A 14,394-nucleotide genomic window follows, 5' to 3' on the forward strand; every position below is an offset into this window, starting at 1 on the left:
CTCGGCCAGCGCTTCTACCCCTACCCACTTCTCGGCCAGCGCTTCTACCCCTACCCACTTCTCGGCCAGCGCTTCTACCCCTACCCACTTCTCGGCCACCGCTTCTACCCCCACCCACTTCTCGGCCAGCGCTTCTACCCCCACCCCCTTCTCGGCCAGCGCTTCTACCCTCTACCCCCCACCCACTTCTCGGCCAGCGCTTCTACCCTCTACCCCCCACCCCCTTCTCGGCCAGCGCTTCTACCCTCTACCCCCCACCCACTTCTCGGCCAGCGCTTCTACCCTCTACCCCCCACCCCCTTCTCGGCCAGCGCTTCTACCCTCTACCCCCCACCCACTTCTCGGCCAGCGCTTCTACCCTCTACCCCCCACCCCCTTCTCGGCCAGCGCTTCTACCCCTACCCACTTCTCGGCCAGCGCTTCTACCCCTACCCACTTCTCGGCCAGCGCTTCTACCCCTACCCACTTCTCGGCAAGCGCTTCTACCCCCACCCACTTCTCGGCCAGCGCTTCTACCCCCACCCACTTCTCGGCCAGCGCTTCTACCCCCACCCACTTCTCGGCCAGCGCTTCTACCCCCACCCACTTCTCGGCCAGCTCTTCTACCCTCTACCCCCCACCCCCTTCTCGGCCAGCGCTTCTACCCTCAACCCCCTTCTCGGCCAGCGCTTCTACCCCCTGCTTGACATCACTCCTACCAAACCCAACCCAATAGGCACAGGGCGTGAAGGTTCGACCTGTGCCAGGACAACTGGAACAAAAAATGAAATTTTGTAATTTAATTTGTGATAGAATCAGCCATGTCACTGTCCACCAGTCCCCGAGCCAAAGCAATGGACAATGCAGGATTTCATCCGAAACCCATTTTTTATATTCTGTTCGGGGTCCTTATGTCTTGGTCCGAGTAGAGAGCGATTATGAAGACTCTCTGGAGGACCTCGCCTGTCCTGCATTACCGCTGATGTGAGTGGACACACTGCAATGCTTCATTCCCCCTGTGGTGGCGCTGCAGGGAAACTGGGGGGGGGGGGGGGCACCTGCTTATTATCAGGGGATCCTTCTGAGAAGTACAGATTGAACCCCTTTAAACCAGAGCAGAGGGACCATACATCTGGGCGGCCTGATCCAAATTCTCTTCTGAGCCACTTGGACCCTTCTCCGTCATGGCTGATGGAAGGACATAGAAGGGCGCTGGCTTAAAGGGGTTGTGCAGAGAATAGGTCATCAATATTATAAAACCGGACAACCCCTTTAAACATCTTCGTAGGTTTACTGATATACTAAGCTAACGGTGCCATAATTGCGATGAAAACTGGAATACATGCCTTGCGCCACATTTATTATGCGTTTTAACTATTTATATGCCTCCCTAGACAAGTGGGTGTGGCTAAGAAAGGGGTGTGGTTAGCGCAACACTACAGGAAACTCAGTAATAGATTACAACACAGGTACGCGAGATCCACAGTCGGCCGTGAAAACTGCGTCGACGATTAAAGCGGCCCACGCATCATTTACTACGGAGACAACTATTAAATACAACATACAGGTTGTCACTGCCCCGCCTATCTTCCTAACATTGTGTAACTCTCAGTCTTCACTGTACTTCTGGCATTCTATTCACTACTTCTTGCAATAACATACATGAGTGATGCTGCAGATTGCAGGCCTCCTGGAGGAGCTAATCACCCCTCCAAACCTGGCTCCTCAGGACAAGGGTCGGCGTCAAAAAGGCAACGAGCATTTCATTAGGGTAAAATCACAAACAGGAAAGGATGGACTGCGCCTTTAACTGCTCGGCCGTCCCTCCGCAAGAAGCTCCCGAGTCACAAGACTCTGCTTTAACCACCAAACCGCACCTCTTCCTGATCGCACAAAGCCCCAGAGTTTTATAGCAGCGAATCTTCCCTCCCGGACGCTTCAGAAGCTGAGCTACCATTACACAAGAAATCACAGCGCCGTCCTCCAGAAGAGGCCGAACGCCACGTCTCCTGCCCTCAAATACCAGCAATAAATCTACAACGTAAAAGACCTAATAATAATAATAATAATAATACACATCTACAATGTACACCGCGTAGTAATACACATCTACAATGTACACCGCGTAGTAATACACATCTACAATGTACACCGCGTAGTAATACACATCTACAATGTACACCGCGTAGTAATACACATCTACAATGTACACCGCGTAGTAATACACATCTACAATGTACACCGCGTAGTAACACACATCTACAATGTACACCGCGTAGTAACACACATCTACAATGTACACCGCGTAGTAACACACATCTACAATGTACACCGCGTAGTAACACACATCTACAATGTACACCGCGTAGTAACACACATCTACAATGTACACCGCGTAGTAACACACATCTACAATGTACACCGTGTAGTAACACACATCTACAATGTACACCGTGTAGTAACACACATCTACAATGTACACCGTGTAGTAACACACATCTACAATGTACACCGTGTAGTAACACACATCTACAATGTACACCGTGTAGTAACACACATCTACAATGTACACCGTGTAGTAACACACATCTACAATGTACACCGTGTAGTAACACACATCTACAATGTACACCGTGTAGTAACACACATCTACAATGTACACCGTGTAGTAACACACATCTACAATGTACACCGTGTAGTAATACACATCTACAATGTACACCGTGTAGTAATACACATCTACAATGTACACCGTGTAGTAATACACATCTACAATGTACACCGTGTAGTAATACACATCTACAATGTACACCGTGTAGTAATACACATCTACAATGTACACCGTGTAGTAATACACATCTATAATGTACACCGTGTAGTAATACACATCTACAATGTACACCGTGTAGTAATACACATCTACAATGTACACCGTGTAGTAATACACATCTACAATGTACACCGTGTAGTAACACATCTATAATGTACACCGCGTAGTAATACACATCTACAATGTACACCGTGTAGTAATACACATCTACAATGTACACCGTGTAGTAATACACATCTACAATGTACACCGTGTAGTAATACACATCTATAATGTACACCATGTAGTAATACACATCTACAATGTACACCGTGTAGTAATACACATCTATAATGTACACCATGTAGTAATACACATCTACAATGTACACCGTGTAGTAATACACATCTATAATGTACACCATGTAGTAATACACATCTACAATGTACACTGTGTAGTAATACACATCTACAATGTACACCGTGTAGTAACACATCTATAATGTACACCGCGTAGTAACACACATCTATAATGTACACCGTGTAGTAATACACATCTATAATGTACACCGTGTAGTAACACATCTATAATCTAAGGCTACTTTCACACTCGCGTTTTGTGCGGATCCGTCATGGACAGATCCGTTCAGATAAAGCTTCATGCACACGACCGTTTTTTTTTGTGGTCCGCAAAAACGGGTTCCGTAGTTCCGTGATCAGTGTCAGTTTTCTCTTCCGTGGGTCTTCCTTGATTTTTGGAGGATCCACGGACATGAAAAGTGAAAAAAAAATTCTAAGTCAAGTTTGCCTTTAAAAAGATTGAAAAAAAACGGATCACGGACGACAATCTTGTGTGCATCCGTGGTTTTTCATGGACCCATTGACTTGAATGGGTCCGCGAACCGTTGTCCGTGAAAAAAAATAGGACAGGTCATATTTTTTTAACGGACTGGAAACACGGACGCGGATTACAAACGGTGCATTTTCCGAGTTTTCCACGGACCCATTGAAAGTCACAGAAAACGGAACAACGCACACGGATGCACACAATGGTCGTGTGAATGAGGCCTAATACAAACGTCTGCATCCGTTCAGAACGGATCCGTCTGTATTACCTGTAACATAGCCATGGCTCAGTTTCATTAGACGGACACCAAAACGCTGCAGGCGGCTTCCAGAGCGGAACGGAGACGGAACTGACGATTTCTGAGCGGATCCTTTTCCATTCAGAATGCATTAGAATGCAAACTGATCCGTTTTGGACCGCTGAGCCCTGAACGGATCTCACAAACGGAAAGCCAAAACTGCGTAGTAATATAAATCTATAATCTAAACCGCGTAATAATACACATCTATAAACGTACGAGTAATAATACACATCTATAATCTAAACCGCGTAATAATACACATCTATAAACGTACGAGTAATAATACACATCTATAATCTAAACCGCGTAATACACATCTACAATGTACACTGCGTAGTAATACACATCTATAATATAAAATGTGTAATAAAACACATCTATAACTTACACTGCATAGTAATAAACATCTGTACATTATAATACACATCTATAACGTACGAGTAATAATACACATCTACAATGTACACCGCGTAGTAATACACATCTATAATATAAAAGGTGTAATAAAACACATCTATAACTTACACCGCATAGTAATAAACATCTGTACATGTTATAATACACATCTATAACTTACACCGCATAGTATAATACACATCTATAACTTACACCGCATAGTATAATACACATCTATAGTGTACAATGTGTAATGACACCTATTCTGTTCACCATGTAATATCCATCTATAATATGTACAACAGACGATACTCATCTACAGCACATAATACACAACACGTGACGATACCTGTAATATGTAATAATCCTCTTATGTACAACACGTAATAAATCTATAATGTAAACTCTCCACTTCCTGCTGTATGGCTATGTGCCCTGTATACGGATGTAGCAGAGCTAACACACACACTCGGTTATCACTTTACTCTGCTACATCAGTATACACAGTAAGTCGTCAGACGTCACACTTGCACTACAAGTTCCAGCGTGCCATGTCAGGCAGGATGGTAGGTCACAGCAGCGGAGCGCCCCCCCTTCCCGTGCCTAAGGCCTCATACACACAATACTACAGATCTGCAGCGCAGTGCTCGCTGAGCTCGATAGGCCCATACCGTACCCACGTGGCGTGCTGTATTATGGAGGTATGCTCTACATCAGGGGTCAGCAACCTGCGGCACTCCGGCTGGTGTGTAACTACAGTTCCCAGCATGCTCCAGTCATTTCTATGGGAGTTGTCAGAAGAGCAGAGCAAGTATGCATGCTGGGAGTTGTAGTTTCACAACAGCTGGAGTGCTGCAGGTTGCTGACTCCTGCTCTACATACAGCACATGTGCCGTACACCCGTGAAGTTGGGAGCGGACAGCAGCTTCGGTCTGATGATAGCTGAACGCAGTGATTTCCCTGCAGGAGATAAAGGCTCTATTCACACTGCGGCCGGGAGGACTTCCAGATACAGGAGACCCCTGACAGATGACCTAGGCCGGCGTCACCCAGATTACAAAACAAACCCTGGCGGTATACAATGCTGCACTATACCATACCGCACACTGACGTGGACCAGACCGCACTATACCATACCGCACACTGACGTGGACCAGACCGCACTATACCATACCGCACACTGACGTGGACCACACCGCACTATACCATACCGCACACTGACGTGGACCGGACCGCACTATACCATACCGCACACTGACGTGGACCAGACCACACTATACCATACCGCACACTGACGTGGACCAGACCGCACTATACGAGACTGCACACTGACGTGGACCAGACCGCACTATACCAGACCGCACACTGACGTGGACCAGACCGCACTATACCATACCGCACACTGACGAGGACCAGACCGCACACTGACATGGACCAGACCGCACTATACCAGACCGCACACTGACGTGGACCAGACCGCACTATACCATACCGCACACTGACGTGGACCAGACCGCACTATACCATACCGCACACTGACATGGACCAGACCGCACTATACCAGACCGCACACTGACATGGACCAGACCGCACTATACCAGACCGCACACTGACGTGGACCAGACCGCACTATACCATACCGCACACTGACGTGGACCAGACCGCACACTGACGTGGACCATACCGCACACTGACGTGGACCATACCGCACACTGACGTGGACCAGACCGCACTATACCAGACCGCACACTGACGTGGACCAGACCGCACTATACCATACCGCACACTGACGTGGACCAGACCGCACTATACCATACCGCACACTGACGTGGACCAGACCTCACTATACCATACCGCACACTGACGTGGACCAGACCGCACACTGACGTGGACCAGACCGCACTATACCAGACCGCACACTGACGTGGACCACGCCGCACTATACTATACCGCACACTGACGTGGACCAGACCGCACTATACCATACCGCACACTGACGTGGACCAGACCACACTATACCATACCGCACACTGACGTGGACCAGACCGCACTATACGAGACTGCACACTGACGTGGACCAGACCGCACTATACCAGACCGCACACTGACGTGGACCAGACCGCACTATACCATACCGCACACTGACGAGGACCAGACCGCACACTGACATGGACCAGACCGCACTATACCAGACCGCACACTGACGTGGACCAGACCGCACTATACCATACCGCACACTGACGTGGACCAGACCGCACTATACCATACCGCACACTGACATGGACCAGACCGCACTATACCAGACCGCACACTGACATGGACCAGACCGCACTATACCAGACCGCACACTGACGTGGACCAGACCGCACTATACCATACCGCACACTGACGTGGACCAGACCGCACACTGACGTGGACCATACCGCACACTGACGTGGACCAGACCGCACTATACCAGACCGCACACTGACGTGGACCAGACCGCACTATACCATACCGCACACTGACGTGGACCAGACCTCACTATACCATACCGCACACTGACGTGGACCAGACCGCACACTGACGTGGACCAGACCGCACTATACCAGACCGCACACTGACGTGGACCACGCCGCTGGTTTCTATCGGGTCAGTGGGGTTCATGGACGCAGCCGGTGTGGGTGCTCAGCGTATACAGCAAACAGACACTGACTATACCGCCAGCTGCTGCCAGAGGCGTCTGGAGGGGTAAATACAAACTTCTAGGCGCACCCGACACCCTGATCCTGGCAGAGTAAACCTGACAACTTCAGCAGGACTGACCACCGGCCAATGTGCATGAGGGCGCCATGTGGAGACGGCACCGCGGGGAGGCCTCGAGGTTCCCTGCAGAGGGAATTCTTCTCTCACAGAGAATACATGCATGCTCGGCCGAGCCATGGACATGTGTATGTTGGGGGTAGTAGTCAGCAGTCTCAGGTTACTCCCGGTGGCAGGGTCTGCTGCTTTAGGCCTCATTCACACACGTGTCCGGGATTAAATCTGTGATAAAATGGTCAGTGGTTTATCCGTGTTTAGTCCGTGTGTCATCCGTGTCCCACTGACACTGCACAGCTGAAAATTAATTTTCAGAACATCTTTTCTTAATGATCCATGAAACATGGATGGCGTCTGCGTTTTTCACGGACCCATAGACTATAATGGATGTGATGAATCTGTAAACACGGAGAGAATGCGGTTCGCTTCTGTGTGAATACACACATTAAAATGAATGGACACGCGTGCTGCCCGTGAATCACCGAAGTGTGAATGAGGCCTTATCCTGCCGCTGCTGCGTCCGAACACTGGACCCCAATATCCCCCAAGGAGACACCAAGGCCCAATCTGTCTCCACCCATTTCCTGTGCCACTAGGGGGAAAGAGGTTCTGCAGCAGGTTTTACACAGGATGGGAGGTCGTGGCGCACCATATGCAGAGGCATGCAGACCTCTGGGGGCAAACCGCACGTGACAGCGATGGTGGCCCCAGGGACCCCTCGGGCCCTGCACTAAGCCTACTGTCCGGAGCCAAGGATTTCAGGGGTCGCCTTTTACAGCCGCACGATACAGACAGGAAACAAGCAGTAAATGTGTCAATGGGCTGAAAACGAAAGTCTGCGCGGCCGCTCCGAGGAAAGCGACGGAGCGATCCGGTGGAACCTTGGGTTTCGCCTCTGCTCAGTGCAGAAAGGGTTAATGCAGGTCGCTGAATAGGCAGGATGGACTTGAACCCTGGACAAAAGTCCACCCACCCCCGCCTCTAGTACGCACGGGTCCGCCTGTGTACTCTGCCGTCCAGGTCGCAGTAAACACGCCGAGGTCAGCCGCCATATTGGAAACGCTTAGAACCAGTATTACCCGCACGGCCGCGTTACCGCTTGAGGCGTCAGAGTCGATCAGATCGATCTGTGGTTCTCGTGGAGCAGAACGAGTCACAGGTTTTGCTGCGCTTTTTCCAAAATGGAGTTAAAAAAATGCTCTGGTTTTGATGCAATTTGGGAAAATTGCGCCCAAAACCGCCACGCGACCCGGGCACGTGGATAGACCCTAGCACAGCGGCGTCACACGATGGCAGCGCCGCTGATCAGTCCACCCCATCCACTCGGGATGCACTGACCTCGGCCGGTCCCTCTCTTATTAACCCTACAAAAGCCCCTCCGCTCACCGCCAGGTCCCTGCGACGCTTCTCTCAACCACAACCGCCTGAAAAAAATCTGAAATATTTATATTACGGGCTCGAAAAATAATATGAGATTTCAAGGCGGCGTGAATAACGCGTCCTCTATAGGCCGCTCAGTTTAAACCGCGCTGACCTGCGCCGCACACCGCGTCCGGAGGCGCTGCCAAGGCAGAAGAGTCAACATTTAGACTGTAAACTCCTGGGATTTTTTGGCATTTTCCTCCCTAAAATTAAAAAAATAAAATGACCAGTTTTACACAGAGCCTCTATAATGTTATGTAGAGTTACCGTCATTGCTTCCTCCCACAGTTCAGTCTTTACTGTAGTTATGGAATTCTATTCATGAACCAGGGAGCTCAGGATGAATAGCGCTGTGGGAGGAGATTCAATCCTTGTTAAGGCCTTTGCCCGTGGCTCCCCTTGCAGCCCTCCAGCTGTTGTGAGACTACAACTCCCAGCAGGCACACTTGCTAAGCTTTTCTTGGAAGTTAACGGCGCATGCTGGGAGTTGCAGTTTCACAACAGCTGGAGTGCCAGAAGTCGCAGACACGCGGCGGCAGTATGAGGAAAAGTATCAGCGGTAATTCTGCGCCCCAGCAGCGTATTACCGCCATGTATGAGGCTCATTAGTGTAAGTGGCGGTCCGGGCGAACCTGAGGCGTCCATCGAGGCCCTGCTGGGATTACAGACCATTAATAGTTAATTTATACCGGAGAAGAGCAATGAGACACGGAGCTGTCGGAAAAGCAACGCGATCCGCGGCGTGAGGCGCTTGGCACGCTCCCGTCATCTACTGGTGACACGGTCGCATGGCCGGGCATTTACCAACACGCGGGGAGAAAAAACTAAATAATTCAGACAGGAAGGAGGGCGCGGATATGCCAGGATCTAGAAGACAATCCGGCCGCCGCGATCACTTTACACCTGGCACTGGCCGTCTCCGGAAGTAACCGGAGGAGAAGATGGAAAGTGTCGCCACCGGCCAGACCCGCGCCCCGCAGAGAAAGTCCGTTACACGGCAGATAGCGGGCGCCGAATGATGATGTATCAGGGGCTTCAATATCTGATCGGTGGGGTCTGCTTCCCGCCATCCCTGAAGAGTCCACAGAGGGCGCTGCAGCCTCTTCCTACGGCCACTACACAATGGGGGGCGCTGTGAGGAGGCCGCGGCAAAATCAAACCCCTTTAAACACCTTTCATGTTGCCCAATGCAAAAGGGACGACCACCTTTACTAAAAGGGCCCTTAGGGTAGGTTCAGGGGCCCCGCCGATCAGGACCCGAAATCCACATTCGTTCAGATTGTGCTGCGGCTTCACCGCAAAGGGTGAAATCCGCAACTTTTTCGCATGAGAACGGGCGCGCTGTAGGGGAGCGTTCACATGGGGCTGAAACAGAGGACAGACCGGAGAGGCTGACCTACCGCTTCGTAAAGGGGCCACAAGCCGACCGTGGGGGGGGGGGGATGTTAAATCTGCAGGATGCTGGTTTAGGGCTCATGCACACATTTCTGTGTCCTTTCCGGGTTTTTTGTGTTCCGCATACGCTTCAAAGGTGGCGTAAAAAGAACGGAATGACTCCGTGTCCGTAGTAGAACACGTGCGATTATTGTGCACATTACAGACAAGAACGGGACTGTTCTATTAGGATTCGGCTGTTCCGTTCCTTCCCCAAAATGCACACAGCCGGTATCTGTGTTTTGCGGATTACTGAATACTATAACATGCTGTCCGCATCTTTTGCGCTCCCATCCCAATGAATTGCGTGCATTATGCGTGGTGTGAACGGCCCCTTATCTGACTGTTGTGTACGAGTAGACGGAGCCGCGTTGTCAGGACGTACGGCTGCCGCGACTTCGAGGCGTCTGCTCAGTTCGTCTCCGAGTACGTTCGCATGCGGCAGATTTGAACGGAGTTGTTTTCGCTGCAGAGGACGGGACAGTCGCAGAATATCCGGCAAAAAAATAAAAACCTGCCGAATGTGAACTTCGCCTTCAAGATGACGCGTGCAGCTCTGCGCGGCGCCCAACAATCAGATGCCGGATTAGAAGAATTCTCCGGCTCTGTTCACTGAGGCCCCTGGCAGACGAGCGTGTCCGGATTAGGTCCGGATGCGTTCAGTGAAAACGGAGCGATTTCACAAGCAGGTCCATTCAGTTCTGTTTGCGATCGCGTTCAGTTGTCATCACGCAGGTGCAATGCGATTTGATGCGTTTTTCACACGCGTGTTAAAAAACTGAAGGTATACAAACAACATCTCCTAGCAACCATCCGTGAAAAACGCATCGCATCCGCACTTGCTTGGGGATGCGATTTTCACACAGCCCCATTCACTTCTATGAATATAGAGCATGCTGCGGTTTTCACGCAACGCACAAGTGATGCGTAAAAACCAACGCTCATGTACACAGACCCATTGAAATGAATGGGTACGGATTCTGTGCGGGCGCAATGCGTTCGCAATACTCGCTCATGTGAAAGGGGCCTAAGGGCTCATCACGAAGCTGCTGGCTGTTTTGCGCTCTGCAAATTGCGGATCTGTAAAACACAGATACGGGCCAAGCGTATTCCGCGGAACGGCCGTCCCCTAATAGAACAGGCCTCGCCACCGTAACGCGGACAATAATAGGACACTTTATATAACTGTGCGGTGTAGCGGAACGGACATACGGACGCATCTTTTGCAGCCCCTTTGAAGTGAATGGGTCCACATCCAAGCTCCAAAAAATGCGGATCCGCCCCATGGTCGTGTGCATGAGCCCTAAAGGGGGTCATCTATCAAACCGGAGTAAAGTAGAGCTGGCTGAGTCGCCCATAGCAACCAATCAGATTCCACCTTTCATTTTGGACAGCTCCTTTGGAATATGAAAGGTGGAATCTGATTGGTTGCCATGGGCGACTCAGCCGGCTCTACTTTACCCCGGTTTGATAGATGACCCCATAAGGCTTTTCGCAGTAATAACGGACACTTGGCGGGACCTGGTAGAGCCCATTAGAGTCCGGCGGGCACCGATCCGGTGAGAGAAGTAACTTTCCAGGCCACACTAGAAACCTTCAGAACGGACGAACGAGGCACGAGGCGTGCAGGGACATGGCGGCTTTTACGGTGCAAAGACGACAAGCTCGACCTGCTCCTTGTTATCTGTAGTATGACGTCACTGGCGAGCGGCCTAAATAATCGGACAAGAGGAATGGCGTGTGGCCATCTTTACACTGCTGACTGGAAAGGGTTAACACCAGAACAAACCTCTGAGACGGAAGCACAAAAAAAAAAAAAAAAAAAAAAAAAAAAAAAGTAAAAAGTCTAAAAACTTGTACAAATCACAACGGCCACAGCGAGCGAGTCCTACGAAACGCTGCGGGAGCGGGGCCAGGCGACGCGGCGGGAGCGGGGCCAGGCGACGCGGCGGGAGCGGGGCCAGGCGACGCCGAGCGAGCGAGTCCTACGAAACGCTGCGGGAGCGGGGCCAGGCGACGCGGCGGGAGCGGGGCCAGGCGACGCGGAGGGAGCGGGGCCAGGCGACGCGGAGGGAGCGGGGCCAGGCGACGCGGAGGGAGCGGGGCCAGGCGACGCCGAGGGAGCGGGGCCAGGCGACGCCGAGGGAGCGGGGCCAGGCGACGCCGAGGGAGCGGGGCCAGGCGACGCCGAGGGAGCGGGGCCAGGCGACGCCGAGGGAGCGGGGCCAGGCGACGCCGAGGGAGCGGGGCCACACAACCCGGCGGGAGCCGCCATCATCAGACAAAAGGAGGAGCACAATTCAGATTATCGCACTAACATCTCTGCAGACCATCTCACCCTGTGCTCTGCAGGCTGGGACAGAACTACAACTCCCAGTGTGGTGCTGTAGCTGCGTTCATACTCCCAGCGTGCCTTGATGGTGGGAGTTGTAGTTTCCGGACAGCTTGCAGCCACAGATCTTGAAGTGCCGGCGATGATTTGGTTAATGGCGGCGCGGACGAAACGTGAAAGGCGCTAATATTCCTCGGTCGCCAGCTTTTATGTCATTTTCTAATTTTCCATTTTTCCGTACAAACCAGCAGACCATTGAGGGCAGAGACGAGGCGGCAGCGGCGAGGACGGCGAGTGTCACTTGACGGACCCCCAGGGGGTCTTTCAAAATCACTTAGTCTGAGCCTCACACAGGTTAACCCTTACAGCTACACTGGGGCTGGGAATATCCAAGGGGTCGCTCCTGAACTACAGCCTGGCGGGCCAGGGGTTAATGCATGTCATTCACACACAGCGGAAAAGTTCTGCAAAACCTGGACATGAGGGGTTAAGGGGTGCTGCCGACAGGGCTCAGGTACGGGGGCCCCCTCCCCCGCTGTGGCCCCCAGCACACACAGGGGCCTGCGGACAGCAGCTCCTCGGCGCCCGCAGATCGCACTCACCCAGCGGCAGGAAATGCTTGGTGTCCATCGCTGTTACCTCATGCCCGGCGAGGACGGACGGGCTCTCGGGGGTCGGCGGCACCGCTCCGGGGCCGGGGGTGAGGACGGGGGTCCCGGGGGCCAGCAGGATCCGGAGCCGGGGAGGCCGCGCCGACGACTTGTGGCAAAACTCCCCAACAATGTGAGAAGTACTTGTGTCTCCGGCTCCAGTGCTGCCGCGACGGCGGGGCCCCGCCAGGGGGGGGAGCGAGCAGCGACCTCGAGAGCAGCGACCGCCGGGGAAGGGGGGGGACATGTATAATATATAACAGGGGGGGCATGTATAATATATAACAGGGGGGGCATGTATAATATATAACAGGGGGGGGGCATGTATTATATATAACAGGGGGGGCATGTGTCATATATAACAGGGGGGGACATGTGTCATATATAACAGGGGGGGGGGGGACATGTATAATATATAACAGGGGGGGGACGTGTGTATTATATATAACAGGGGGGGGACATGTATTATATATAACAGGGGGGGGACGTGTGTATTATATATAACAGGGGGGGGACGTGTGTATTATATATAACGGGGGGGGGGACGTGTGTATTATATATAACAGGGGGGGACGTGTGTATTATATATAACAGGGGGGGACATGTATCATATATAACAGGGGGGGGGCATGTATTATATATAACAGGGGGGGGGGCATGTATTATATATAACAGGGGGGGCATGTATCATATATAACAGGGGGGACATGTATTATATATAACAGGGGGGGACATGTATAATATATAACAGGGGGGGGCATGTGTCATATATAACAGGGGGGACGTGTGTATTATATATAACAGGGGGGGACGTGTGTATTATATATAACAGGGGGGGACGTGTGTATTATATATAACAGGGGGGCATGTATTATATATAACGGGGGGGCATGTATAATATATAACAGGGGGGGGCATGTATTATATATAACAGGGGGGGCATGTATCATATATAACAGGGGGGGACATGTATCATATATAACAGGGGGGGACATGTATCATATATAACAGGGGGGACATGTATTATATATAACAGGGGGGGACATGTATTATATATAACAGGGGGGGACATGTATCATATATAACAGGGGGGGATATGTATTATATATAACGGGGGGGGACATGTATCATATATAACAGGGGGGGACATGTATCATATATAACAGGGGGGGACATGTATCATATATAACAGGGGGGACATGTATTATATATAACAGGGGGGGACATGTATTATATATAACAGGGGGGGACATGTATTATATATAACAGGGGGGGACATGTATCATATATAACGGGGGGACATGTATTATATATAACAGGGGGGGACATGTATCATATATAACAGGGGGGGCATGTATCATATATATAACAGGGGGGGACATGTATCATATAGAACAGGGGGGGACATGTATCATATATAACAGGG

The 14,394-nt window shown here is 51.2% G+C and overlaps 1 protein-coding gene across 3 annotated transcripts in view; it reads right to left on the bottom strand.

The window, feature by feature from the left end:
- RXRA (retinoid X receptor alpha) overlaps positions 1-13,158 on the bottom strand; it is a 129,790-nt gene extending 116,632 nt beyond the window's left edge. For 2 of the 3 annotated variants that reach the window (XM_040406468.1, XM_040406466.1), the window contains exon 1: positions 12,921-13,157. In XM_040406468.1, coding sequence (XP_040262402.1) covers positions 12,921-12,948 — 28 coding nt within the window. In that variant the 5' untranslated portion in view covers positions 12,949-13,157. Of the gene's footprint in view, positions 1-12,920 lie in introns of all 3 variants that reach the window. The other variant, XM_040406467.1, reaches the window with a different exon arrangement.
- Between the last annotated feature and the right edge of the window lie 1,236 nt (positions 13,159-14,394).

The sequence above is a fragment of the Bufo bufo genome, chromosome 8 (assembly GCF_905171765.1).
Source record: "Bufo bufo chromosome 8, aBufBuf1.1, whole genome shotgun sequence".
NCBI classification, from domain to species: domain Eukaryota; kingdom Metazoa; phylum Chordata; class Amphibia; order Anura; family Bufonidae; genus Bufo; species Bufo bufo.